Raw genomic sequence first — 26,144 nt, 5'->3', positions numbered from 1 at the left:
AAATACTTCTGCCTAGGGTCAAGAGGTATTTACAGCCTATTTCCCTGCCAGTTTTCAAAGTTCTAAAAATATTATTTTCCTCTTACAACCTATTTCCACTTCAAAACTACCTTTTTGATATAAAGTCTTATTATTGAACAGAAACAGACCTGAAAGGACAAAAAATGGGTAGAGTAACACACTGTAGGAGCTTATACCAAGCCATGACTAAAATCTTCTAAAATGAGGTAGCAAAAAAATATGCTTTTAAAAAAAGTGTCTAACAGATCGCATAATAGGCTACTGTTTTTAAATCTTCTTTCATTTGGTAAGGTAAGAAACTGCACAACTGTAATATACACAAATGTGTATATTTCTTTCTTTGATCAAATAAGAAATTATCTTATTTGAGCACCCTGATATGTTGTATATTTTATGGTTTAGTTGGGCAAAACAAGTTTCCCCTGTGATGCACAGAACATCATTGCCCAGTCCCTTTAGCAGTTCAGAGTGTAGGTGGTTTCTGGCGCCTTTAAGGAATATGCTGTTTTACATCTGACTAACAAGGCAACAACTAAGTATATATAAAGTATTGTGTGAACTATACCTGATTACAGCAACAGAATATATTCTAGAACTTCTGCTTTTCGGTTCCCTTCTTAAAAAATGATTGGAAAAACCACAAGATAATGTATTGAGAATGGGTGTTAAAAAAGCACATGCAAAATAAAGCAGACATGCACACAGCACATGGAGAAAAGCAAGCTTGCAAGTCACTATACCATATTTTAACATATTTGGGTTGGAATGCTTTTCAACCTTATTTAATTCAGTGTTTTGCTGCTGTGGACAAGGCTCTTGCTGTGAACTACATGGTAACAGAAGCCCTTAGGGAAATAAGATTCAAAGATGCATCATCCCTCAAGAATGCTTCATTGTCTCAATTGAGCTTTACCCAGAAGCGCAATAAGGCTAATCTAAATAGCCTATAATTACCTGAATAGATTTTCCTTCAAACACAGCTATAAGTTAAAAATTGTAGCTATTAACTTTTTAGCTATCAAATCCTATGACAATAAGAAAGCAAAACACTGAGTAACAGTTTTATAGAATATCCAACAAGCAGCATTATTCTGTCTAGTCCACAAGATAATTCTGAACACAAAAAGCTTCTGGAGCCATTCCATTTCAAACACAAGTAAATTTAGAAGTCAAATCTAAAGTCGGACAATAGTACAGACTGTCACGTACACTGAAGTACTTGTGGCTGCTACTCTGAAACAGTACACTGAAGTGTTAGCATACAGCATTATGTCTGAAGTGCCCAGCACACTGCTGGTACTTATCAGCGATACTGGAAGTACACCTCTACCTCGATAGAACGCTGTCCTTGGGAGCCCAAAAATCTTACTGCGTTACAGGTGAAACCGCATTATATTGAACTTGCTTTGATCCACCGGAGTGTGCAGCCCCGCCTTGGAGCACTGCTTTACTGCGTTACATCCAAATTTGTGTTATATCTGGTCGCATTATAGCGGGGTAGAGGTGCAGTTTGTTTTTAAATGGGGGCAACGAATGTCCATGTACTTATTTTACCACCATGCCTTTAGAGTTTACTGGAGATTTTAATATAAAATCTTTTCCTTGTCCAAATATCTAGCTACGCAATGCGATTAGTCTATTTTAATAAAATTTTTCACTACCGAGACACCCTTGTAAAAATGTATGTTGGAAACTTCAAATGGGATTGCACAAGTCTTATAATGACCGTCTCTATGACATCTAATATTATGCCACAGTCAAGAGATTAGGAAAGAAAAGTTTCATTGGCAAGAGTATTAGAGAAAACAGTATCAGGGCAATTAAAGGTTAATATGCCTAACTGTTAAAGTTTAAAACTTGCAGCAATAGAGTTTATTAGCAATATAGGAACTAGATAGAGAATTACTTCCTATTAGCAGAGATAGAAAATGCCTACCTATTTGCAGTGATCAATACTTCTCAAATAAATTACTAAAATCAGTTCATAATGGATTATATTCATATTACTCTGCATTTCTTTTTTACACATTAAGTTTTTATTTCTTACTTCACAGGTCTCTTCAGTGCACATACAACTCCCATTAACATCAAGTTACACAAACAAAAAGAGTATCTTTTTATTTCTACTAGTTATATAGAAGTCTGAAGAATATTTAACATTAATAATTTCCAAATAAATTTCAGTTTGTATCTCAAACAAATTTGTGACAAATAACCAGTTACCCTCCTGCTCTAAGAATGAGGTCATTTGTAACACTGGCTGACTGGCAGTTAGATATAAAATAGTCTAAGACATTTTAAACTATAATATATTGGGCTCCCAGCCAGCATCACAAATAATACTTTTAGTAAGGTGTCTGCTACCAGTATTTGGCTCTGCATGTATATTTCAAATACTTAATTTCAGTTTATTTCTGGTGATGTGCTTCTTTGTACAGTAACTCCTCATTTAACGTTGTAGTTACGTTCCTGAAAAATGCAACTTTAAGTGAAACAATGTTAAATGAATCCAATTTTCCCGTAAGATTTAATGTAAATGCGGGGAGTTAGGTTCCAAGGAAATTTTTTTGGGAGGGGGGCAGACAAAAGACATTATATACTGTACTGTACTGCAATTGGGAAGTGCCCCTGGCTTACCCCACACAGGCACAGCCCGCTGCAGGCAAGGACACTAGGAAGCACCTTTGCAGCAGCAGCGGCAGCTTCCCTGGAGAAGAATGCTCCAGGCCCGCCTCTTCCTGTCCCTGCTCCACTCTAGGCCCACCTCTTCCCACCCCTACTCCACCTCCTCTCAGGAGCATGCCACATCCCTCCCACCCACCAAAAAAAAAGTCCTAAGCCCCGCCAAACAGCTTAGGACTTTCTGGGAGCGAGGGGGAGAAGTAGAGAAGCTCTGCATCTCCACTCCTCCCCTTCTCTGCCAGAAAATCCAAAGCACCGCTAAACAGCTGTTTGTTGGCTTAGGACTTTCTTGGAGGGAGGGGGAAGAGCAGAAACACTGAGCTTCCCCAATCTTGCCCCTCCCTCCCCAAAAGTCCTACACATGAAGTGCTGGGAGGAAGGAGAGGAGCGGAGAAGCCCCGAGTCTCCACTCCTCCCCCTCCCTCCCAGAAAATCCTAAGCACCGCTAAACAGCTGTTTGGTGGCACTTAGGACTTTCTGGGAGGGAGGGGGAGGAGTGGAGATGCGGCGCTTCCCTGTTCCTCCCCCACCCTCCCAGGAAGTCCTAAGTGCTGCCAAACAGCTGTTTGGCAGTGGGGAAAGCGCTGGGAAGGAGGGGGAGGCGGCGGAGAAGTGGAACTTGTGCAATGCTCCTTGTAAAATCGCTGCTCTTCCACAGAATCTTACAAGGAGGCAGCCAAACAACATTATAAGGGAGCACTGCACAACTTTAAACGAGCATGTTCCCTAACTGAGCAGGGACGTAGCATTGAAACGACGTTAAGTGGGACGACGTTAAAATGAGGAGTTACTGTAGATGTTCAGAGATCTGAGAGAATGGGTTCTGGTTTTCATTTACACAGGAACAAACTGGAGCATGGGCATCACATATAAAGAAGGTAATTTACTTGGCCAGAATTTCTCTCTGTTCTCTTGTTCTCGAATATTTCTTTTTTGAATAAGAAGTTATGTCCTTAAAGTTCAGCTCTTTCATTGTCCTCACAACAAAATCCACCTGTATGTCAGAGGCCATCGTATCGTGGAAATCTTGGTGCCTACACTAGCGGGGAGAAGGAAGCAGCTGCCAACTCCAGTTTTAAGCAGAAGGGACACCTGAGATAGTTCCTCATTTGCTTCCTATTCTGCTCTCTCTGATCCACGTAAATCACAGACATTATCATTCTTGGGCTGATGTGCAATGATTAGTGTTCACATTTATCTGCATGATCTCCTACAGACAAAACAATTGCTCTACTCTCCCTCAGAAGAGCAGAGAACACAATGCAAGTGAATATGATTTAGAGCACACAGAGGTGACTCATGAAAGTAAGGAGAGTTGCTACAGCCCACACTATGTTCAATAAGAATAAAGATCAACATCTACTTTTCCCTTTAGTAAAATTTATTTAAAAAAAATCAACTCAATTAAGCATTGCTATGTACCGTAATAGCCAATAAAAATGCACCTCATTAACTTGTATCTTGAATAATGGAAGTTGGCTAGATGAGTATCAGAAGCCAAGCTATCAATTACTCCTTAACTATACTCTGGTCTAACCTCATTTGAGCTTCCTGAGCTCCCGTCTCTTGGGCAGTTTCTCCCTCTCATTGGCACTGTCTTTCCAGCTGATTATGAGCACCTAGGATCAGACCTATGCATCTTCATTAAAAAGTGGCTTCCAAAATTCAGGAGGCACATGCCTATATACCTGCAATAAACCAATGCAACTCTGATGTGAAGGGGAGAGAAAAAATAACTGATCTTTGATGTGGGAACAATGGAGAAATGTCCACATTTGGGAGAAAATGGAAGAGACATTTGAGTAAGGTTCCGACACAGAAAGCAGATTTTAAACTTCCTTTCACCCCCACCCCCTTAAACTAGGATTAGCCATTGCATGAAAACGAGTAGGGTGCCAAATTCTGCATCTTATTTTTAGAATCAAATAGGAGATGATCAAACTGGGAAGGAATGTAGGAAAGTGTAAACTGTTTTACACTAGGTTTACATTTTCTTCAAAATAAAATGTCATCTTCAAAGTGGGAAAGATGTGCACATTTTTCCTTAAGTGTCTCTCCTTTTGCCCCAAAAGAGGAGAAAAATCGATGCCAAGTGTCTCAAAGCAGGACCTTGGAAGCATCAATCCCGATATCCAAGGATATTTTAGAAACTGTCTAGTAGTTGCTTCAGTAGTGCCATGCTGAAGCCATGATTCCCTGCCTCCTGCTTAAGAACTGTTTGGTTTAGATAGCATTAAAGATTTAAGGCATTAGTTTGCTCAGTTTCTGTACTCTTTCAGTAAAAGAAATTACAGGAGTACTACTGAAATTTAAAGCTGGACAGCTCATAATATTGGGAGCAATTAACTTAATTTAGAAGGTTGAGGACAGGCCTTAAAAATACAGAGATATATACTACTACTTTAACAAACATTTGGTATTTGATATAAGTAGAGTTAGCATCAAGCAATAATATGGGATTTATTGCATTTAAAAACAAGAGTATGCTAGTTTATGAATTATTTCAAAGACTTCTATTTTTGACAGGGTTGATTGCTGGTCTTTATGTAGTGGTTTGCTGCATTCTAAGATCTAGAACTTTTGCAGGACAGTTTAGCTGTTTACATTATCCTGCTAATTTTATGGTGCAGGTATCTTCCTCTCTACAGTTCCTGAGAAGTGTGAGTACTCCTATTCTCCTCTTCCCCCTTGGAAGAAAAAAGAGATGCTGATTTAACATTTTCTTATTTATGTTTAAATTTTAAAGTATCTAAAGATTTGACATGAAATTAAAGTGAAAGAACTGAGTATAAGTCAGTTTGTTACCATTAATTCATTTTGTGGTTGATCTAAACCCACATGTGCCATGTTAAGAGATTGGCTAACCCTGTCATTGTGGGGGGGAAAAAGTGCCACGTACACATGCACAAATTCAGCTAGTCCAAAGACATGCAGAGACAGCCCAAAAAAGGTTAAAGGTGAGGAGAGAAGGGAAGTGCTTTTTGGAAATGCTAGTGGTTGTGGGAAATAGTCTGCTGCATGCATGCTAAAGATGGTGGAACATTTAGATACCATACCTGAGGGGTGATCCGATGAGCAATGTGGGAGGGGTGGGGTTACTCCCTGCATTGTGCCGGCGCCGTACAGCCTGACGCCTAAATGTGCTGCGTTCACGGTGAAACATGACAGTCTCCTCGCTGGCTTGTGCTGCTGCATCAAGACAGACTTTAGGTCAAACAGGAACCCAGCCCCAGTTATATACACAGCAACTGAAGTGTCTCCCTTCCCCCACCCACACCTCAGTTAATGAATTTTGCAGCAAGAGAAATTAGTTCTTTTCACTTACTGTACTCAAGTCATTTACTACTGTCATCTTTTACCTTAAATAGGATCACAAAAGCACATTTATTATAGCTAGATTTATATTTTCTTTAAATGTACACCCTACTTGTCTTTCTCCATGTCCAAATAGCCAGGATTCCAAAAAGTTTTGTCTACAAGGCTTTAGATTTTGCTGGGAAGGGAACTGGATTAACTTCTCCAGCTCCCTAATGTAAGGAATAAATTATAGGTGGAGCTGGTACCACTGCCTATTAAGGTTGCTTGATACTTCCCATTATAGGACCCTACATAAATTTCACCAAACTCGAATCATTTGGTCTGAAGGTTTCTATGCTGGGTGTTTGCCTTAGGTTGAATTTTTGAGAAAATTTCAGCCAGAATTCTTCAACTGTTTCCAAAAACAAGGCTAGGGAAAAATACATTTTCCCACATTAAAAGATTACGTACTTTTCCTTGAAAAGCTCTAATCTCCATCCTTAGAAGCAGGGAGTGGCAGCAAGGTGTCAGAGATGTGCCTTTTTCCATCTCTGTGAAAAATTGGCCCATATTTGGTCAAGGTATAAACCTCAGAAATAAAAGTTAGTTCACACATGCTCAGTGGCATCATCTTACATTTGAGCAGCTAAACTTCCAGAAAATTGCATCTGTACTGGGCCTTTTTCGCCCAGGTCAGAGGATGACTTTTCCTGTTTTTTCAGCTCTGGACTGCCGCAGGCCATTCTGGGTCCAGGTCTGGACACCTTAAATGAGAGCAGGGCACTTGTCTCTTCTGTGCTCTCAATGACTCTCCTGCTGGGTCCAGACATTCTAAAGAATAGCACTACAACGAGGAGCCAGGGATAGACTAGAGATAGGACTGGAACAGTCACAGGTTGGAGGAGACAGGACAGAAGGGGTCATGTTTGGGGGTAGACGGGAAGTGAGCCCCCTAAAGAACACTCCTCTCTAAAGTCTGGAATGGAACCCATTATTCCCGAGTCCCACCATTCATCTGCTGTCAACAAATATTTGAAAGCCACTCTCATGCTGGTCCACATAGAGGATGACAACCTACCATTACTATCATTTACTGCCATTAGGTTAGCAGAGGTCTGTGCTGTGTATCTAAAGGCTCCAATGCTGCTGATGACCCTTATGAGTATCAATATGGCACATGCCATTTTTGCTTTTTCAGTTTGCTTTTTTAAAAGCTAGGAAGACACACACACACACACACACACACACACACACACACACAATCTACATTAAAAGAACATCAATGTTGAAAAGTCAAGAACTCAAAGTTTGGAAACTGCAGAGTTAAGTCTACATAAAACCTTAATTCAGCCCCCTTGTGCATATGCATTTATATAGTCTTTAGTTACATGATCATACGCTAGAAACCCCCTTTCCCATTCAATGTATAGGATGGACCTGCCCTGGGGATGATTCAGAGGTGTATACTGAAAGGAGACTGTTGGCTATAGAACCCTTGCTTCCCTTTTTGAAGAAACAGGAAGGCATATAGTGAATGGGGCAGAGGATTGCTGGAAAAGAATTTAATTCTCTGAAGAACTGCCCTGGAGAACTGAACTGAATTCTATTCCTGCCTATGTCACACAGTTCCTATGTGATTCTATTCAAGTCACTTATATCAATCTTTTCACAGATGGTCACTAATTGTGTGGTATTCCTCATGTTTTGGTTGTCTGACTTCCGTCCCTGGGGTCTGATTTACAAAAAGGGCTGAGCACTCACCACTGCAACAGAAGTCAATGGGAGCTCTGTCTTAAACATATTAAGTGCTATATAATGCTAAAATCACTCTCAAAAATCAGGTTGTAGGCCTGTAAAACAGGGATGACACCGCCCCAGTCAGACCACAATGGGGTTTTGAAAATAAATTAAATTAGTCTTTGAGTGCTCCACAAGTATTACAGTGATGAATGCCACAGAGAAATCTAAAAAAAAAGTTAATAATTTTGTCTGTAGAGTAGGATTTGAATAGGAAGGACAAAACAGGTGCCTGGGACTACATTATGAACAATGTGGAGAAAACAAAACAGTGAAATAGTTGCTCATTAACTGTACACTGAATGAAGCAGGGGTCCTATGGAAAAATATTGATCAGGTAATTAAGGACTATATCAGAGTACATATGCACAGGTGGAACTAATCCAGTCGCCCAAGCAACTGTAATTCTGACATTTACTAGCTTACACATGCTTGACTTTGCAACCTTAATGATGTTCTTTTAATGTAATTTTTGTGTGAACAAAGTTCTAGATAATCTGACAGTGACTCCTATTGGGATTTTTCATGAGCTTGAGACTTTCCCTAAGGGTGGCAAGGGCAGCCCTCAGATGCATTTCAGCCTCTGGAACCAAGAGACAACATTTTGGGATTTAGTTGTCATTAGGCCACCCAATTGGCTTGTATGAAAGCCATTATGTATTATTTCTTTTAACTGCAGGACAAAAAAAAAGCTTTCGACTGCAAGGACCTCTCCTGCTGTCAAATTCAGACTACTGAATAGTTATGAGTTAGCGAATGTCATACAAGTCTGTCCTCTCAAGAAGCTACATGTCAAAGCTGCAACCAAGAAACTCAGTCTAATGTAAACAAGTAAACTAGTGGTGCAGAAAGAATGGTATTCCAGTTTAAAACAACTTAAGCAAGACCATTAAGACATCAGGCTGAAGAAGTTTAATTTGTTGTTTTTTAAAAAAGCAAAGCACCATTCTGAAAGTGCACAAGATTTAAAGCACTGCATCATTATGAACATGTAAGACTAAGTACAGTTAAAATAAAGCTAGTAATTCTGTATCTGACCCTATGCTTGAAGAAAGGGGATGGAGGCTGATAAATCTCAAGCAAAATGTCTGCTATAGGAGGGCAGTTTATCTAGACTGAATAGTAGTAACTCACATTTGTACAGTGCTACCATCTGGGGATTGTGAACTTGTGATCCATACAAACACTTGCGCTCTTAAGACCTTTGAGAGAAGTCCAGCATCTGTGTTCACATGTAAATTTCAACAGCCAATATCATTTAGATTTGAGAGGTAGATAACCTTGGTTGTGTCTTGGCCAACACTTGCTCTCAGTAAAACTGATTCTACTCTACAATGCAGGAATTTTTTGTTTACTGAAGAGTGCAGGAATGGTTCCACTGTCTACAGCATCACTCACAAGACTCACCTCATGGAATTATTTTGGGAAGATTTCTAGACTAAGAAAGGAACTACCATAAAAATCAACCTAAACTCATGTATGTTATAAGAAAGGTGGAGTTTACATGTAATCTTAATATTACAGGAATAGTTCTATATTATTAGCAGAGTATAACAGGATTATTGTAATTGTCTGAAAACTAGTTCGTTAATTAGTTGCATCTTCACTTCATAAAAAGCCCAGTTTCAGTGGGTCAAAGTCAATCTTTGAAGTAAATCAGTTTACATAAGCAAGGCTGCCCAAGATCATAAATGTCTGTCTGGGAAAATTCTGTTTACAATACAACCTTTGGCTCTCAAGTGTTGAAATTCTACAATATTAAGGTGTGTTTGAAAATGTTAAACTTTCTTTTGTTTAGCGATTTATTTTAATGAGCCATCTGAGACTTACTATCTATTTCCAAGATATGAAAATCAGGACGAAGTTTACAAGACACATACAACTAGGTATGTATGCTACTGCTCAGAGATCAATACAAGAGCTATTGTCGAGGCCCAACAGAAACTTCAGCCCACCAACCCATACTTCCAGCTGTTGGGAGGAAGATTGAGTACAACTTATCCCAGAGCACCCCAGAGCCTGCTGGGGGGAGTGGGAGGGGAAAGAGTTGTCTTTCATGGAAGCCTTTGGATGTTGGATGTACAGCATCCCTCCCTGATTTCTGGATGAGACAATCTCTGCCTGCCTGCCTCCTCTGTCCAGATCCTGCAAAAAACAGATGAGAGCGAGGGGTTGTAGGAGTAGGATTTTATATTTGTATTAGAGGTTATAATGATTGACAGTTATAATAATGTAATATGTATTAATGTATGATTTGATCATCCTGCCAGCCACCCTTTTTGAATAGCAGAAAGGAATGACTCTCTGGGATATTGGCAGAAACGCATCTGACAGACTGCCAGTGTCTGTACTGATGTTAAGGCAGGGACAAATCAGAGCAATCCTTGTGGCTGATTATGGTCACCCTCTGTTTTAGGATAAGTTACAATGTTGACAATGGGGTCTTGTTTCCTATTTGCATTAAAAATAATGGTAAGTACATAAAAAGATTTCAGGGTCCGTTCAAAAGTGTCTGGAGGTCCGGATTTGGCCTGTGGTGCACTTATGACAACCCCTGGTACTAATGGCTTTAAGCTAAATTGTAAAAGCCTAGTTTAACGATCAGTTTAAAAAAATAATCACAATTTAAGTTTAACTAGTGCAACTCTCAGTAAAAAGATTCTTTTAAATTTCACTAGATTGCTGGTTAGGGTGAAAAAAGACACTATGAGCAACAGCACAAGCACTGGATCCTTCTTTTAGAGAGAGTAACGAAGGCATTATTGTATAGGGCCACCCAGAGGATTCCGGGGGCCTGGGGCCATCGGCGGCAGGTGGCTCCAGTGGACCTCCCGCAGGCGTGCCTGCGGAGGGTCCGCTGGTCCCGCGGCTCCGGCGGAGCATCCGCAGGCACGCCTGCGGGAGGTCCACCGGAGCCGCGGGACCAGCGGACTCCCCGCAGGCACGCCTGCGGGAGGTCCACCGGAGCCGCGGGACCAGCGGACTCCCCGCAGGCACGCCTGCGGGAGGTCCACCGGAGCCGCGGGACCAGCGGACCCTCCACAGCCATGCCTGCGGGAGGTCCGCCGGAGCAGTGGGACCAGCAAGTGGCAGGGGGCCCCCCGCGCGGCAAAATGTTTAGAGCCGGCCCTGTTTGGCGGCGGGGGGCCCTTCCGTTCTGGGACCCGCCACTGAAGTGCCCCAAAGACCCGCGGCGGGGGCCCCCCGCCGGCAAATTATCACCGAAGCGGGACCCGCCCCCGAAGCGCAGCCCGCTCTTTGGCGGTAATTTGGTGGGGGGGGGGCCCCCGCCAGGGGTCTTCGGGGCACTTCGGCGGGTCCCTGAACGGAAGGGCCCCCCGCCGCTGAATTACCGCCGAAGACTGGGTTGCACTTCGGCAGCAGGTCCCGCTTCAGCGGTAATGTGATGGCGGGAGGTCCTTCCGCCCCGGAGCGGAAGGACTCCCCCGCCAGCGAAGACCGGGAGCGGAAGAAGCTCCAGGGCCCGCCCCCGCAAGAGTTTTCTGGGGCCCCCAAGCAAGTGAAGGAGCCCGCTCCAGGGGCCCCGAAAAACTCTCGTGGGGGCCCCTGCAGAGCCCGGGGCAAATTGCCCCTCTTGCCCCCGCCCCCAGGCGGCCCTGTTACTGTATCACCACACACCTGGAAGTAGGGCTGTCGATTTACTGCTATTAACACAAACGATTAACTCAAAAAAATTAATCACGATGAATTGCACTGTTAAACAGAATACCAATTGAAATTATATATTTGTGCATATTTTTCTACATTTTCCAATATAGTGATTTCTGTTACAACACAGAATACAAAGTGTACAGTGCTCACTTTATATTGGATGTGCCTTCCAAAATCTGAGAGGGATGTGGTGTGGAGCATGCTGTCTGAAGTCTTAAAAGAGCAACACTCCAACCTGGAAACTACAGAACCCAAACCACCAAAAAAGAAAATATTTGCACTGTAAAAATGATAAGAAATTGTATTTTTCAATTCACCTCACACAAGTACTGTAGTGCAATCTCTTTATCTTGAAAGTGTAACTTATAAAATGTAATTTTTTTTATTACATAACTGCACTCAAAAATAAAACAATGGAAAACTTTAGAGTCTACAAGTCCACTCAGTCCTATTGCTTGTTCAGTCAATCGCTAAGACAAACAAGTTTGTTTGCATTTATGGGAGATAATGCTGCCTGCTTCTCATTTACACTGTCACCTGAAAGTGAGAAAAGGCTTTTGCATGGCACTTCTGTAACTAGCATTGCAAGGTTATTTATGTGCCAGATATGCTAAACATTTGTATGCCCCTTCATGCTTCGGCCACCATTTTAGAGGATGTTTCCATGCTGATGATGCTTTTTTTTTTTTTTTTTATTTTATTAAACAAAAAAAAAAATCAATTAAATTTGTGACTGAACTCCTTGGGGGAGAATTGCATGTCTCCTGTTCTACCCGCATTCTGCCATATATTTTGAGTTATAGCAGTCTTGGATGATGACCCAGCACAGAACACTTTCACAGCAGATTTGACAAAACGCAAAGAAGGTACCAATGTGAGATTTCTGAAAATAGCTACAGCACTCGACATATGGTTTAAGAATCTGAAGTGCCTTCCAAAATCTGAGAGGGATGTGGTATGGAGCATGCTGTCAGAAGTCTTAAAAGAGCAACACTCCAACGTGGAAACTACAGAACTCAAACCACCAAAAAAGAAAATCATCATCCTGCTGGTGGCATCTGACTCAGATGATGAAAAGGAACATGCGTCGGTCCACTTTGCTTTGGATCATTATTGAGCAGAACCCTCCATCAGCATGGAGGCATGTTCTCTGGAATGGTGGTTGAAGCATGAATGGACATATGAATCTTTAGCGCATCTGGCATGTAAATATCTTGCGACACCAGCTAAAACAGTGACATGTGAACACCTGTTCTCACTTTCAGGTGACATTGTAAACAAGAAGCACGCAGCATTACCTCCTGCAAATTGTAAACAAATTTGTTTGTCTGAGTGAGTGGCTGAACAAGAAGTGGGACTGAGTGGACTTGTAGGCTCTAAAGTTTTACTTTGTTTTATTTCTGAATGCAGGTTTTTTTGTACATAATTCTACATTTGTAAGTTCAATATTAATGATAAAGCAATTGCATTACAGTACTTGTATTAAGTGAATTGAAAAATACTATTCGTTTTTTACAGGGCAAATATTTGTAATATATACAGTGAGCACTGTATTGTGTTGTAATTGAAATCAATGTATTTGAAAATGTAGAAAACATCAAAAATATTAAAATAAATGGTATTCTCTTATTGTTTAAAAGCACAATTAATCACAATTAATTTTTTTAATTGTTTGACAACCCTAATTGGAAGTCTACCTTCCCAATGTACCGTCTAGAACTTTATTTTAAAGAAAAATTCTGCAGAAGTCGATAGGTTGCATTCCCACCAATAGTATGGTGGCCAAGTGATTATTGCAAAAACTCAGTATAAAACTATCCGATCCATTAAGCAGCAGATTGTACAGTTGGAATATCTGAACACTAGCTGAACCATACTGTCTGTTATACATGCATTTCTAAAGTCTACTTGCTTTCCTTTTGTACATATAGGTGAAGGCACATACACATCATTAAGTGCTTTATGCAGAATTATGTAACAAAGCTTGAAACAGTTGTGAGAGCTCAAGAAGCTAGACTGTATATATTGTTATATAGTATATTACTAATTTTAAAGAGAACATATGTTGCCATAAAATAAACTAATCTTTGATTCTCTTTCATAGCAGATTATGTGTTTGAATACTTGAGGTAAACATAGGTGTGGAGAAACCCCGACTCCTTGGTACAATGAAGTATGCTGCACCTCTCATGCACAAATCATTGTTCTCAATCCAAACTGAACTTAAAAATTGAAAGAGAAAATGTAAGTGGTGAAAATGCAATGTTTCCTCCTATTACTGAAATTAAGGAGGCTCCATTCAATTTTATACTAACGAAGAGTACCCACCACAGAATCCCAAATTAATCCTCAAATCAGTGTGGTTTGGTGAATTCCTAAGTGAAAAAAAGGCAGCTAAGAAAAGAGGGACAAGCTGCAGAGGCGGAGTAAAATTTTTCAACACACACAACTAAGGAGCCTAAGTGTCATTGAAAATCAGTGGCACTAAAGTTCAAGTGTTTTTGAAAATTTTGCTTTCAGACTAAGCACAATTAAACTCTTAAAACACCTGAGTGATCTTCTGAAATTCCATTTATGTGGCTAGCTGAGTACCTTTGAACTGGATTTTAAAAAACCCACCTGTAACTAACAAGTGCTGCAAACTCACCATGACATCTGAAAGTCAAGACTGATTATTAATGAGTGAGGAAGAGCCTAATGTCTATTCATGTCCACGTTTTCAATCTGGGTGCCTGAAATTTGGCACAGATTAGATCTGTAACATTAAGCATCTGCATCCCATCCACGATCTGCAAACAGGGTCTGTGGATATCTGTAGGTCTGCAGGGCTCTAGGAAGCAGGAGACACAGACAGAAGTTTGAGCAGGAGGAAGAAAGGGGACAGACTGGGCAAGGTCAGAGGAAGCCAGCTGACCAAAGGGGAGAGGCCCTATGTTTTAGAAGAGAAGAGAACTCAGAAAGCTGCTGGAGGAGGATCCTGCATCCCAGAGGACCCTGAATCCAGCCCTTGCAATCCCTTCCCCCCAAAAAACCCCACAAAATTCTGGAGTGGAGAAGAGCTGGTTGGGAATTTTCTGATGAAGCTTAGTTTCATTAGCAAATGCCAGCTCAGTAGAGTGAAGCAGTCTGCTGAATCTATTACAAATTCAAAAAAACTTCCGAAGCACAGCAGAGTGCCAACCCCTCCTCGCACCCACAGTGGCACAGAACCACAGTGCCCTGCTTCTCTCCCTCCCCCTTCAAACTCCTCCTAGGGACAAAAAGGCATAGCACCTCTCCAGCTCCAGTTGGGGATGTTGGTAAGGAGTGGCTGAGCGCTCTTGCTTCCTGGCAACCAGGCTGGAAGGCTCTAGTCCAGTGGTTCCCAAACTTGTTCCACCAGGCCCATTAGCTTGAAGCAGTGAACCGCGGCCACTGGGAGACACGATCCGATGAACCTGCGGACACGGCAGGTAAACAAATCGGTCTGGTCCGCCAGGGGCTTTCCCTGCACAAGCGGCAGAACAAGCTTAGGAACCACTCACTGCTCTAGTCCATTTCACAAATATGAGGTTTCCTCCCCTGAAATCCCTTTCTATGGATATTTTGTTTTTGAGGTTTCATCCTGCTTCAGAAGCAAGTTCTGAAAAAATATAAACATTTTTGCAGAAAGGGATTCCTTTTTTCAGCCATGTCTAGCGAAGAGGAAACTGTGGCAGAGAAATGCCTGGAGGGTTTAGTATTTTCTTTTAAAAGGTTTGAGACTGTATGTTAGAATTGTGTTATGTGCTACACCTACCCCGAGGCCTCTTGAAGAGGTAAACCTGAAGTCTCATACCTTTGGGTGGAGTTCTGGACGGTGTGTCTAAGCTACTGGAGTACCTTGGTAAAGGAGCAGGAAGTCAATAGCAATCCTGGCGGCCTAGGCAGTTAGTTGTGGGACTCCACTTCTGTGAAGGGAGTAACTCTGCTTGAACTAGGGCACTAAAATTAGCAGCATAGCTGTGGCTATACACGAGGCAACTCAGGCTAGCTGCCCAAGTACGATCCCACTCAGCCTGCTGGACGTACTCACGCAGTTAGCTCAAGCTGCTGTCATGGCTACACTATTATTAGACACTAGCTCAGGCAAAGAATCACACCTCCCAGCTGCTATGTAGACATCTCCTGGGCACCTACTCTCAGGCTGTGTGTCAGGTGCACATACCAAAGAAAAGAACAGTGCTGCAGCCTACTGAGACTCAAACAAGCTTAAATCACACAGGGGTTTCAGCCACTCACAGTAACCTGGAGAAATGCCAGCAGGAAGAGCCTGACCAGTTTGTAACAGCGAGTTAACCAGGTTTCAAGAAAAAGAGGAATTGGAAGGCTCAGATGTTTTGTTATAGTTCGGAATCTTACAAACAGAAGAAGAGACCTGGCACCAAGTAGCTGTTAAGCAGAGAGGGCATTTTAGTTTCTAATATGTAAAAAGTGTGTTTCAGAGAATGAAACACAAAACGGCATAGAGATCTCTTGTCCAGCATAGAGGTGCAAAGACAGCTCAAGAGAATGAGATCATAAGATATTCCAGGATAGTGGTACTGAAAGGTAGTGAACTGGAAAGCTTACACATCTAGGAGATCCAGTAACTGTGGGCAGATCCTCGGCTGGTGTAGATTGTTGCCATACTTTCACAATGGAGCTATGGCAATTTATACCAGAAGCTGCACCCTTGATTTCTTTGCAGAGATTACTTTCTGCCAAAGGAAGGGAAGAAATTACACAATTTTTGGTGGATGTAATATATCTATCAAGCATCCACAGAAAATTATGCCCAAGATTGGCCATAACTCAAATGTGAAATTGCAGGACTATTAACTGTCATCTATAACCCATCATTTAAATCAGCTTCTGTACCAAATGACTGGAGGATAGCTAATCTGATGCTAATTTTTAAAAAGGGCTCCAGAGGTGACCCTGGCAACTACAGGCCAGTAAGCCTCACTTCAGCACCCGGCAAATTGGTTGAAACTATCGTAAAGAACAAAATTGTCAGACACATAGATGAACATAATTTGTTAGCAAATAGTCAACATGGGTTTTGTAAAGGGAAATCATGCCTCACCAATCTACTAGAACTCTTTGAGGGGGTCAACAACCATGCGGACAAAGGAGATCCAGTGGATATAGTGTATTTAGATTTTCAGAAAGCCTTTGACAAGATGCCTCACCAAAGGCTCTTAAGCAAAACAGGCAGTCATGGGATAAGAGGGAAAGTTCTGTCATGGATTGGTAACTGGTTAAAAGATAGGAAACAAAAGGGTAAGAATAAATGGCCAGTTTTCAAAATGGAGAGAAGAAAATAGTGGTGTCCCCCAGAGATCTGTACTGGGCCAAGTCCTATTCAACGTATTCATAAATGATCTGGAAAAAGGGGTATACAGTGAGGTGGCTAAATTTGCAGATGACACAAAACTACTCAAGATAGTTAAGTCCCAGGCAGACTGCAAAGAGCTACAAACGGATCTCACAAAACTGGGTGACAGGGCAACAAAATGGCAGGTGAAATTCAATGTTGATAAATGCAAAAGTAGTGCACATTGGAAAACAATCTCAACTATACACACAAAATGAAGGAGTCTGAATTAGCTGTTACCACTCAGAGATCTTGGAGTCACTGTGAATAGTTCTCTGAAAATATCCACTCAAGGTGCAGAGGCAGTCAAAAAAATGAACAGAATGTTGGGAATCAAGAAAGGGAGAGAAAATAAGACAGAAAATATATTGCCTCTATATAAATCCATGGTATGCCCACACCTTGAATACTGCGTGCAGATGTGGTCGCCCATCCTCAAAAAAAGATATACTGCAATTGGAAAAGGTTCAGAAAAGGACAACAAAAAGGATTAGGGCTATAGAACGGCTTCCATATGAGGAGAGATTAATAGGACTGACTTTTAGGCTTGGAAAAGAGGCGACTAAGGGGAGATATGATAGAGGTCTATAAAATCATGAGTGATATAGAGAAAGTAAATAAGGAAGTGTTATTTACTCCTTCTCATAATAAAAGAACAAGAAGTCACCAAATGAAATTAATAGGTAGCAGGTGTTTGTAAAACAAACAAGTATTTTTTCAGGCAATACACTGTCAACCTCTGGAACTCCTTGCCAGAGGGTGCTGTGAAGGCCAGTACTATAGCAGGGTTCAAAAGGAAGCTAGATAGATTCATGGAAGACAGCCATTGATGGAGCTATTAGCCAGGATAGGCAGGAATGGAGTCCCTAGCCTCTGTTTGCCAGAAGCTGGGATTGTGTTACAGGGCATGGATCACTTGATGATAACCTGTCTGTTCATTCCCTTTGGGGCACCTGCCATTGGCCACTGTCAGAGGACAGGATACTGGGCTTGACGGACCTTTGGTCTGACCCAGTATGGCCGTTCTTATTGATTTCTGCAAGGAAGTTGCCAAGAGATGGTGGAGAGGGACAGAGAAAGAGAAGGGCCATCCCCATTCCCTTCTCCACAAGGTAGCAAACACTGGTAGGGAAATGGGGCAGATGATAACACCATAACGTAAGAATCCAGCAATCAACTCTTTTGCTAGTCAAAAAAGAGCAGCAGCTATAAAAAAAAGTAAGTATTATAGAATACCAGGGTTAGAAGGAAGCTCAGGAGGTCATCTAGTCCCAACCCACTGCACAAAGCAGGACCAATCCTGAGAGAGATTTTTGCCCCATATCCCTAAATGGCCCCCTCAATGACTGAACTCACAGCTCTGGGTTTAGTAGACCAATGCTCACCACTGAGCTATCCCTCCCCCAAGGTCTAATATTCCAGCGTTTTGGCTGATTGCATCAAGAGCAGCATTGAGAGGCAGACAAATGAATACTTCGCACCATGGCAACTTGTAATTACTGAGTTTGTGAGACAGAATACTATCTACTGATCAACAATTATGGGCATGAAACCATCTGCTTTAAATATTGAACAAACATTTTTCTAGGCCAGGGGTCGACAACCTTTCAGAAGTGGTGTGCCGAGTCTTCATTTATTCACTCTAATTTAAGGTTTCGCGTGCCAGTAATACATTTTAACATTTTTAGAAGGTCTTTCTATAAGTCTATAATATATAACTAAACTATTGTTGTATATAAAGTAAATAAGGTTTTAAAAATGTTTAAGAAGCTTCATTTAAAATTACGTTAAAATGCAGAGCCCCCCAGATTGGTGGCCAGGACCTGGGCAGTGTGAGTGCCACTGAAATCAGCTTGCATGCCACCTTTGGCATGAGTGCCATAGGTTGCCTACCCTTGTTCTAGGCCATCTTGAAGTCAGATGGGTATGTTTTTGCATTAATGCCTACAGACTTCACTCTGAACCTTCTCAGTTGTTTTACTGTATTTTATTTCTCAGAGCTATGACATTATCTGGGAGAACATTAAAAAGATGAAGTTTCTGCATTTCTACATGGTCCACTTAATTGTAATATACCTAGTTCTTTAAGGCTAGATACCATTATCTTAATCTAGTCTGATTTCCTGCATAAACACAGGCCAAAGAACTTCAAGTGGTAATTTGGGCATCAAACCCAGAAGTCTGAAGTATTTATGCTGAAGATCTAACTTTCATACCTTGGATGGCTTTGATGAAGCTTTTTGTACACTTGACTTTCTAGGTGGGATAAATCATATGGAAAGATATTGAAAATTTGCAGAACACACTGCTATTTTCTTGGTGGTATTGAAAGTGTTTTGTATTAAGCTCATATGCACCATTACTCATGCTCGTTCCAAGTCAGATTTAACACAAAACCATGTTTTAGGTATCCAAGTTTTAGTTAAATTCTGGGCAGCCGAGAGTTACGTCCTATAGGTCCCTCTAGCAGTAGTATATGAAGTTTCCACTGTGGTGCACAGAGAATAGTGAATATTACTTTCTTTGAAGGTCAGAAGTTGCTCATGGCTACCCGTGTAACAATAAATTCAAGCATGTCTACGAAGTGAATTCAAGAAAGGAATTGCTACTTTAACTGGAAATCAGATTTGATCACGTAGGATCCAAATGGCATATATCAAATGCTAAATATATGTAAATATTGAAGTCAGCAATGAATCCAGCAAATGGCTCTGAAATGTGAGAAGTGTCCTACTGATTATGATGGTTCTCTTTCAGAAAAGTATACTTGGATCCTATCTACGTTAGGCAAAAAGGTATTCAAACAGTTGCATGAGCACTGCCAATACAAGACATTCAAATACTTCGCTTCCATTATCCACCATTTTAAAAGATATTTAAAAATAATTGTCTGTCGATTTTTTCATGACACTTGAGACTATCTTTATTTTAGGCCCAGCCAAGATGATTCAGTCCTAGAAAATTTTTTCCCCAGTGCAGGTGGAAAATAAAACATTTGGCTGCATTTTCTTTTAAACTATTCGTATGTATCCCACAATATGTTTGTTTGGTTTTTTGGGGTCAAGCACTCTGCACCTTCCATCAGTCAGCCCTGTGGAAAACTAGGTAAAATACCTAGCAGTCTGTAATTGGCATTCTAAGGGGAAGTTTTCCCTGAGGTAACAGTAAAACTCTTAGCTGTAAATAATACCTAACACCTGTGGAAAGCAACTAAGGTGTACTCCTTACTGTCAACAGCCACTACTTCGAGTCAGACAAGTTTGTCCTAGTTACACATGCCTCAAATCCTTCTATGACTGCTCCAGCAAAAGCCTATCAAGCTGTCACATACCCCAAGGCTGATCAGCAGACCTCACTCAGGATCTGTAGCAATAAGGTACGATCACATATGGGGTGGGCAATAATTTTCATGAAGTTCCATGAATTTTGGTAAGTCCTCACGGGCCACATATTTCTACTATATTAATGCAGGGGATGTGGGGTCTGGGAGGAAGTTTGGGTGCAGAAGGCAGCTCTGGGCTGGTGCAGGGGGGTTGGGATGCAGGAGGGAGTGCGAGGTGCAGGCTCTGGCCAGGAGGCACTTACCACACGTGGCTCCCAGCCAGCAGTGCAGCAGGGCTCAGGCAGCTGCCTGCATGCCGTGGCCCGATGCTGCTCCCGGAAGCCGCTGCAGCTAGCGTGTCTCTGCATGCTCCTTGAGCAAGGGGGGCAGCAGGTCTCCATGCGCTGCCCATGCCCGCAAGCACTGCCCCTGCAGCTCCCATTGGCCGGTTTCCAGCCAATGGGAGCTGTGAGGACAGTGCTGGGGGTGGGGGGCAGTGCAAGGAGCTGCCTCCCCTCCCCCCAACCGGGGCCTGCAGACATATGCCAGCAGCAGCCGGCCAGTTCTGGGAGCAGTGTAGGGCCACGGCAGACAGGGAGCTTGCCTGCCTGAGCACCCCGCTGCACTGTGGGACTTTTAGCGGCCCGAACTCTGAGATCACGAGGGGGCAGAGAAGGACGGACAGAAATGTTAGATGGGGCAGACCTGGCCCATGGGCTGTATTTTGCCCACCCCTGATTCAGATCAAGGTGTCATAGATTCAATGCTCATTGGACATCCAAGATTGAACACAATGCTAAGTAGTTTCAGGAGAAGATCAAAAGGCTAAGATACAATACAATAGGCCTTATACAACAATAGTTTCTCTAGGGACACACAAAGCACCTGAAAGGAGCAAGATTATCTTGGCACACAAGTCTTCCAGTGAAAATGCCCAGATTGTCCACCTTTGCCAGAAGAGCATAGAGAGGACAAGAAAGCAGCAATTAATTGCTGACTTATTGGTAGAAGAGGGACTTTCCACACAAGATACTGTGCTTTCCAATTGTGTTATACTTTTGCAATGGCACATAGTGGTATATCTGGGAAATATTTATTTTAAGCCCAGTGGCTATCATTCACAGACATTGCCATTTTGGTTTTTGGGCCAGAAAGAGCACCAATGAAAGTAAAACTTCTCTCAGAGGGCAGGAGGGAAAAAAAAGATAGTTTAGGCTAATGATAAACCCCCTCTCAATATTAAACTTGCTTACTCTGTAATCATATCCCCACTTTTGCCATGAACCTGCTCCTACCATTGACACCATGAAGTGTTAAATGGCTACTTATGAGGTTGGAAGTTTCTGAACTACTCCACTTCATTTGGTTGCCTCTTACGGCAGCTAGGTCTAAGTGATAAGCGAGCTCTACCAAGTTAAAGATGTTTTAAGGCATTGCTGCACACCAGATCTTTACTTTTATTATATACCAAGCCCCCTCCCCCCAAAAACTATGTTAAAAGAACATTAAGGCTGAGAAGTTAGAAAATGCAAGAACTAAGGTTGCCATTGCAACATTAATTCAGCCGCAATGTGCATATGCATTATGATAGTTTTCCTATGTGACATCAGGTAAGAAAGTGTGACAGAACAAAGAATGAAACAGCTCTTCTGGGACCAAGGCAATGGTCATGGCATTGCTTTCTTATCGATTCTTGTAACTCTGCTGAATTTACAGTCCATCCTGTGCAGTGACTGAGGCAGGAGTCCCGTAGAACAAGTAGTTATGTGACTAGGTAATTAGAGACTATCCTACTGAATATACACAAGAAGGCCAAATTAAGGTTGCACAGATAACCTAATTCTAGCATTTCTTAACTTCAGAGGACTTGACTTAGCAAGCAGAACATTCTTTTAAACAGTTTTATGTATGTCATTTCCAATGAAGAACCCAAAAAAATTCATCATGTGGAACTGTATTAACCTCCACACTGAATAAAATTAAAAAAAAAATTGGTAGCAGTATACTGTTACATCTGTAGACAAGATATTAAAGGTGAGGTATGGGAGAAGTGACAGTACCAGTATGTTACAAAATTATCAGTTACACTGCAGAGGAACATTGGGAATCATGAATTCTGTTGTTATAGGATTAAGAGGGGAATGTTGCCTAAGGATTACAGACAGCAAAACAGGCATGTACATTTGACTCATTAAGCCTGAAAGACTTGGGTTGCCCATATTAGAGAAAGGATTCTAGTTGCAACTGACAAAAACAGAGTAATGGTGGGGATTTACTATAGACCAATAAATTAGACAAGGGAATAGGATGAGCAGCTCCTTAAACACCCCGTGTATTGTGTAGGAAAAAAACACTGCATTATCAAGAGGGATTTCAATCCAGGGAGGATAAAATTAGATTTAAAAAAAGGATTTCTTAAAATACACACATTATTCTCTTCAAAAATAAACCTGTTGCAGATTTAATTTGCAATTACAATAACTTTAGGCCTTGACATAGGTTGTTATAAAATTTAAATAGATAAAAACACGAAGCAACATGTCCTCAAATTTTGGTAAGCTCATGGATCTGCTTTTTTTAGTTATATAAAAGAATTGGAGGGGTGGGAGGGACATGTTTGTGAGGTCAACTCAAGCATTATAAACACAATTTTATGCACTACATTGTTGATATTGTGTTCAGTCTTTACAATTTAGCAAATGCTGGTACTGTATTTTCTTTTTCCAGGTGCAAGTACTTACAGTTTCTGTTGCGAAGAAAGGCTTTTGCCTTACTATTGGTTTCAGTTTAGTTAGTAGGAGCAGAGAGAATATTTTCTTCAGTTGGACTATTTCATTCAAAATTGAGAAACCAATATGGAATGAAAGCAGGAAAGCTTGTTTTCGCTGTCAAATAGAATAAAAACCATTTGGAAGGGAATGAGATCTAATTCTAATAAAGTTAAAGAAAAGGAGCCAGACTGTCAAAGGTATTTAGATGGAGAGAGATTTTCAAAAGCACTTTGGATTGTTTCTGGTCACTGTGGGCCAGATTTTCAAAGGTAGACAGGGGCCTAGAGTGATTTTCAAAAGTACTCTGATTATGCACTCAGCTCCCATTGATTTCAAATTGCTTTTGAAAATCCCTCTAGGCCAGGGGTGGGCAAACTTTGTGGCCCGAGGGCCACATCTGGGTATGGGAATTGTATGGCAGGCCATGAAAGCTCACAAAATTGGGGTGGGGATACGGGGGTGAGGGCTCCAAGCTGGGGCAGGAAGAGTGGGGTGAGGGGGCATGCAGGATCTGGGGTGGGGTTGGGGCTGAGGGGTTTGGGGTGTAGGAGGGTGCTCTGGGCTGGGACCGAGGGATTCAGAGGAGAGGAGAGGGATGAGGACTGGGGCAAGGGGGTTGAGAAGGGGGAGAGGCTCAGGGATGTAGGCTTACCTTGAGCTGCTCCCAGAAGAAGAAACAGCAGCAGCAGCAGCAGCAGCAGCATGTGCCCCCTCCGGCTCCTATGTAGAGATGTGGCCAGGCAGCCCTACTGCACACTGCCCCATCCACAGGCACTGCCCCTGCGGCTCCCACTGGCTGTGGTTCCCAGCCAATGGGAGCTGAAAGACAGCACTTGGGGTGGGACAACATGTGGAGCAGAGCCCCCTGCCCACCCCTATGCACAGGAGCCCGAGGGGGGACATGCCACTGCTTCTGGTAGGAGCTTGCAGTAAGCCTGCATGCCTGAGCCTCTCTCTGTGCCCCAGCCATGATCTCCCTCCCATCCTCCGAACCCCTCAGTCCCAGCCTAGAGTACCCTCCTGCATCCCAAACTCCACATCTCCAGCCCCACTCCAGACCCTGCACCCCCAGCTGGAGCCCCAACCCCCTGCCCCAGCCCTGATCCCACTCCTTGGGCTTGATTCAAATGGCTGGTGAGCTGGATGTAGCTCACAGCCCATAGTTTTCCCACCCCTGCTCTAGGCACCTGTCTACCTTTGAAATCTGGCCCATGGTAACCAAATGCAATCCATCAATTAACTACTCAATATTTCCTTTGTTTAATAAAATCAGTTCTCAATGCAAATGATGTTTTGCTAAATTTTTCTTATGTATACAGCGTATTTGAGGTAGTTTTATTTTACTAATGAAAAACAAGTTTTTAAAATGCTATTGCTGTGTATTTTTAATTTTTTTTCCAGACAAATATAGCTGGACATAAATCAAAAGTAAAAACTAATTAAGTCAAGAAATGTGTCAGTCACCATTTTCTAACCAAAATGTAAAAATCACGCATCTGAAGTGTATGTTAAGACAACTGCTTAAACAAAGGTATATAGATTCAGTGTACTTTCCATTCTAGCAAAAAGCAGTACAAATTTAGTGTAAAGGTTAAATTTGTTTGCAAATAACCATCTTGTAATGTTTATACCAACCACTTAGAATCAACCTTTTAGGAAGGCAACTAAAAAGCCCAAATGCAAAGCAAGATTACTTTTTAAATTATTCAAATCAAAGTTTCCCTCCTGTTGACTTAAATCAAGATTAACATTGGTGAATTTAAATAGCTGACTAAGATCAATCCACCCGATTTCAATCTAAGGGACATAGGCTAGAGGTCTCATGTTATCCCACATAAAACACTGGAGTTCCTAAGATTTATATATGAAAGTTTTTTTAAAAAACAAAATTACTTCAAGCAGACTGCAATTCTATACTAGACCATATTAAGATGGAAAGAGATTAAACAACCAAATTAAACTGATAGCTGTCTAGGTTCAAGAAATCAAACTAATTTCATTTGCTATGTCAAATAGAAATATATATTTAGTGCTTTAAAAAAAATGCAGGTTTCCAAAGCTGGAAATACACAAGCAAAACCAAATGGGAGGACATATTTAAACATAAAATTGTAAATAACCTGGAATTGCTTAAACATGCTCTATTACATTCAAAAAAAATGAAATAAGACTTCCTTCATTAAATCCAAGGGGAAATGAAGGCATCAGTGTAAAAAAGAAAAAATCAATACACAGCAAGTGAAGCGACTGAGAAACTGTAGACAATTGATAAGGAAAGCTAAAGGTTATCACTAAAAAATTAAATGGCCAGTAGGATTAAGCATAGTAAGGAGGGATTCTTTAAAAATGTCAGGAACAAACAAAATCCTAGCAACTGAATAGGTTTGATACGAGACATGGATTTTGAAATTATTAGCGATGAAGCAGAAGAATTAAATATTTCTGTTCTGTAGTCAAAAAAGCAGGATGATTTATTCATATCTCACAGTGCTAATGAAATACTTGAACATCCTCCAGTTGCTGATGGAATAAACAGCACTATTAAACATTTTTAAATCTGCAAGACTGATAACTCATATCCAAGATTATTACAAGAAGTGACTGAGGAGCTGTTTGAACTCTCTCAACTATTAATGTTGATTTTTAGAAATTTTTGGAACACTGGGGAAGTACCAGAAAACTGACAAAAGGTAATATTAGAGAGTTAGTAGGATGATCTTGGTAACTACAAGCCAAGTACCCTTACAATGAACATGGACACAATCATGTAAAGGCTGATATGGGATCTAAATCAGTAAAGAATTAGAAGATGGTAGCATAATTAATGTTTTTATGGAAAACAGATCTAAAACAAACTGAATTTTTTTTTTAGGAGATCACAAATCTGATTAAGAAAGCATCTGTGTTAATATAATTAGATTTCTGTAAGGCATTAGAATTAGTCCTTCATGACTTTCTGATAAAAAATTAGTATTATACAAAGTCATTGTTGCCCATAGTAAATTAATTAAAAGCAAATTAATGAAAGATCACAAAAAATAATTGTAAATGGGAAATCTTCAACGAATGAAGTGTTTCTATTGGGGTTCCACAAGTACCTGTTGTCAGCCCAATACAATTTAGTAGGATTCAGTGATCCAGAAGAAACATAAAATCATGTCTAGTAAAACCTGCAGATAACTTAAAGTGGAGAAGTGTCCAATAA

General features: G+C 41.3%; 1 protein-coding gene across 5 annotated transcripts in view; it reads right to left on the bottom strand.

The window, feature by feature from the left end:
• Positions 1 to 26,144, bottom strand: part of PCNX1 (pecanex 1) — a 133,142-nt gene that overhangs the window by 74,034 nt on the left and 32,964 nt on the right. For 2 of the 5 annotated variants that reach the window (XM_050953398.1, XM_050953402.1), the window contains 2 exons: positions 9,763 to 9,942; positions 5,760 to 5,892 (listed from right to left, as the gene is read on the bottom strand). The exons of 1 other annotated variant lie outside the window; for it this stretch is intronic. In XM_050953398.1, the coding sequence (XP_050809355.1) occupies positions 5,760 to 5,892; positions 9,763 to 9,942 (313 nt within the window). The remainder of the gene's footprint in view (positions 1 to 5,759; positions 5,893 to 9,762; positions 9,943 to 26,144) is intronic. 2 more of the 5 variants (XM_050953399.1, XM_050953400.1) reach the window with 2 other exon arrangements.

The sequence above is a fragment of the Gopherus flavomarginatus genome, chromosome 5 (assembly GCF_025201925.1).
Source record: "Gopherus flavomarginatus isolate rGopFla2 chromosome 5, rGopFla2.mat.asm, whole genome shotgun sequence".
In the NCBI taxonomy this organism is placed as follows: domain Eukaryota; kingdom Metazoa; phylum Chordata; order Testudines; family Testudinidae; genus Gopherus; species Gopherus flavomarginatus.
Note: the sequence above shows the minus strand (reverse complement) of the source record. Positions and strands in the feature narration are given on the sequence as shown.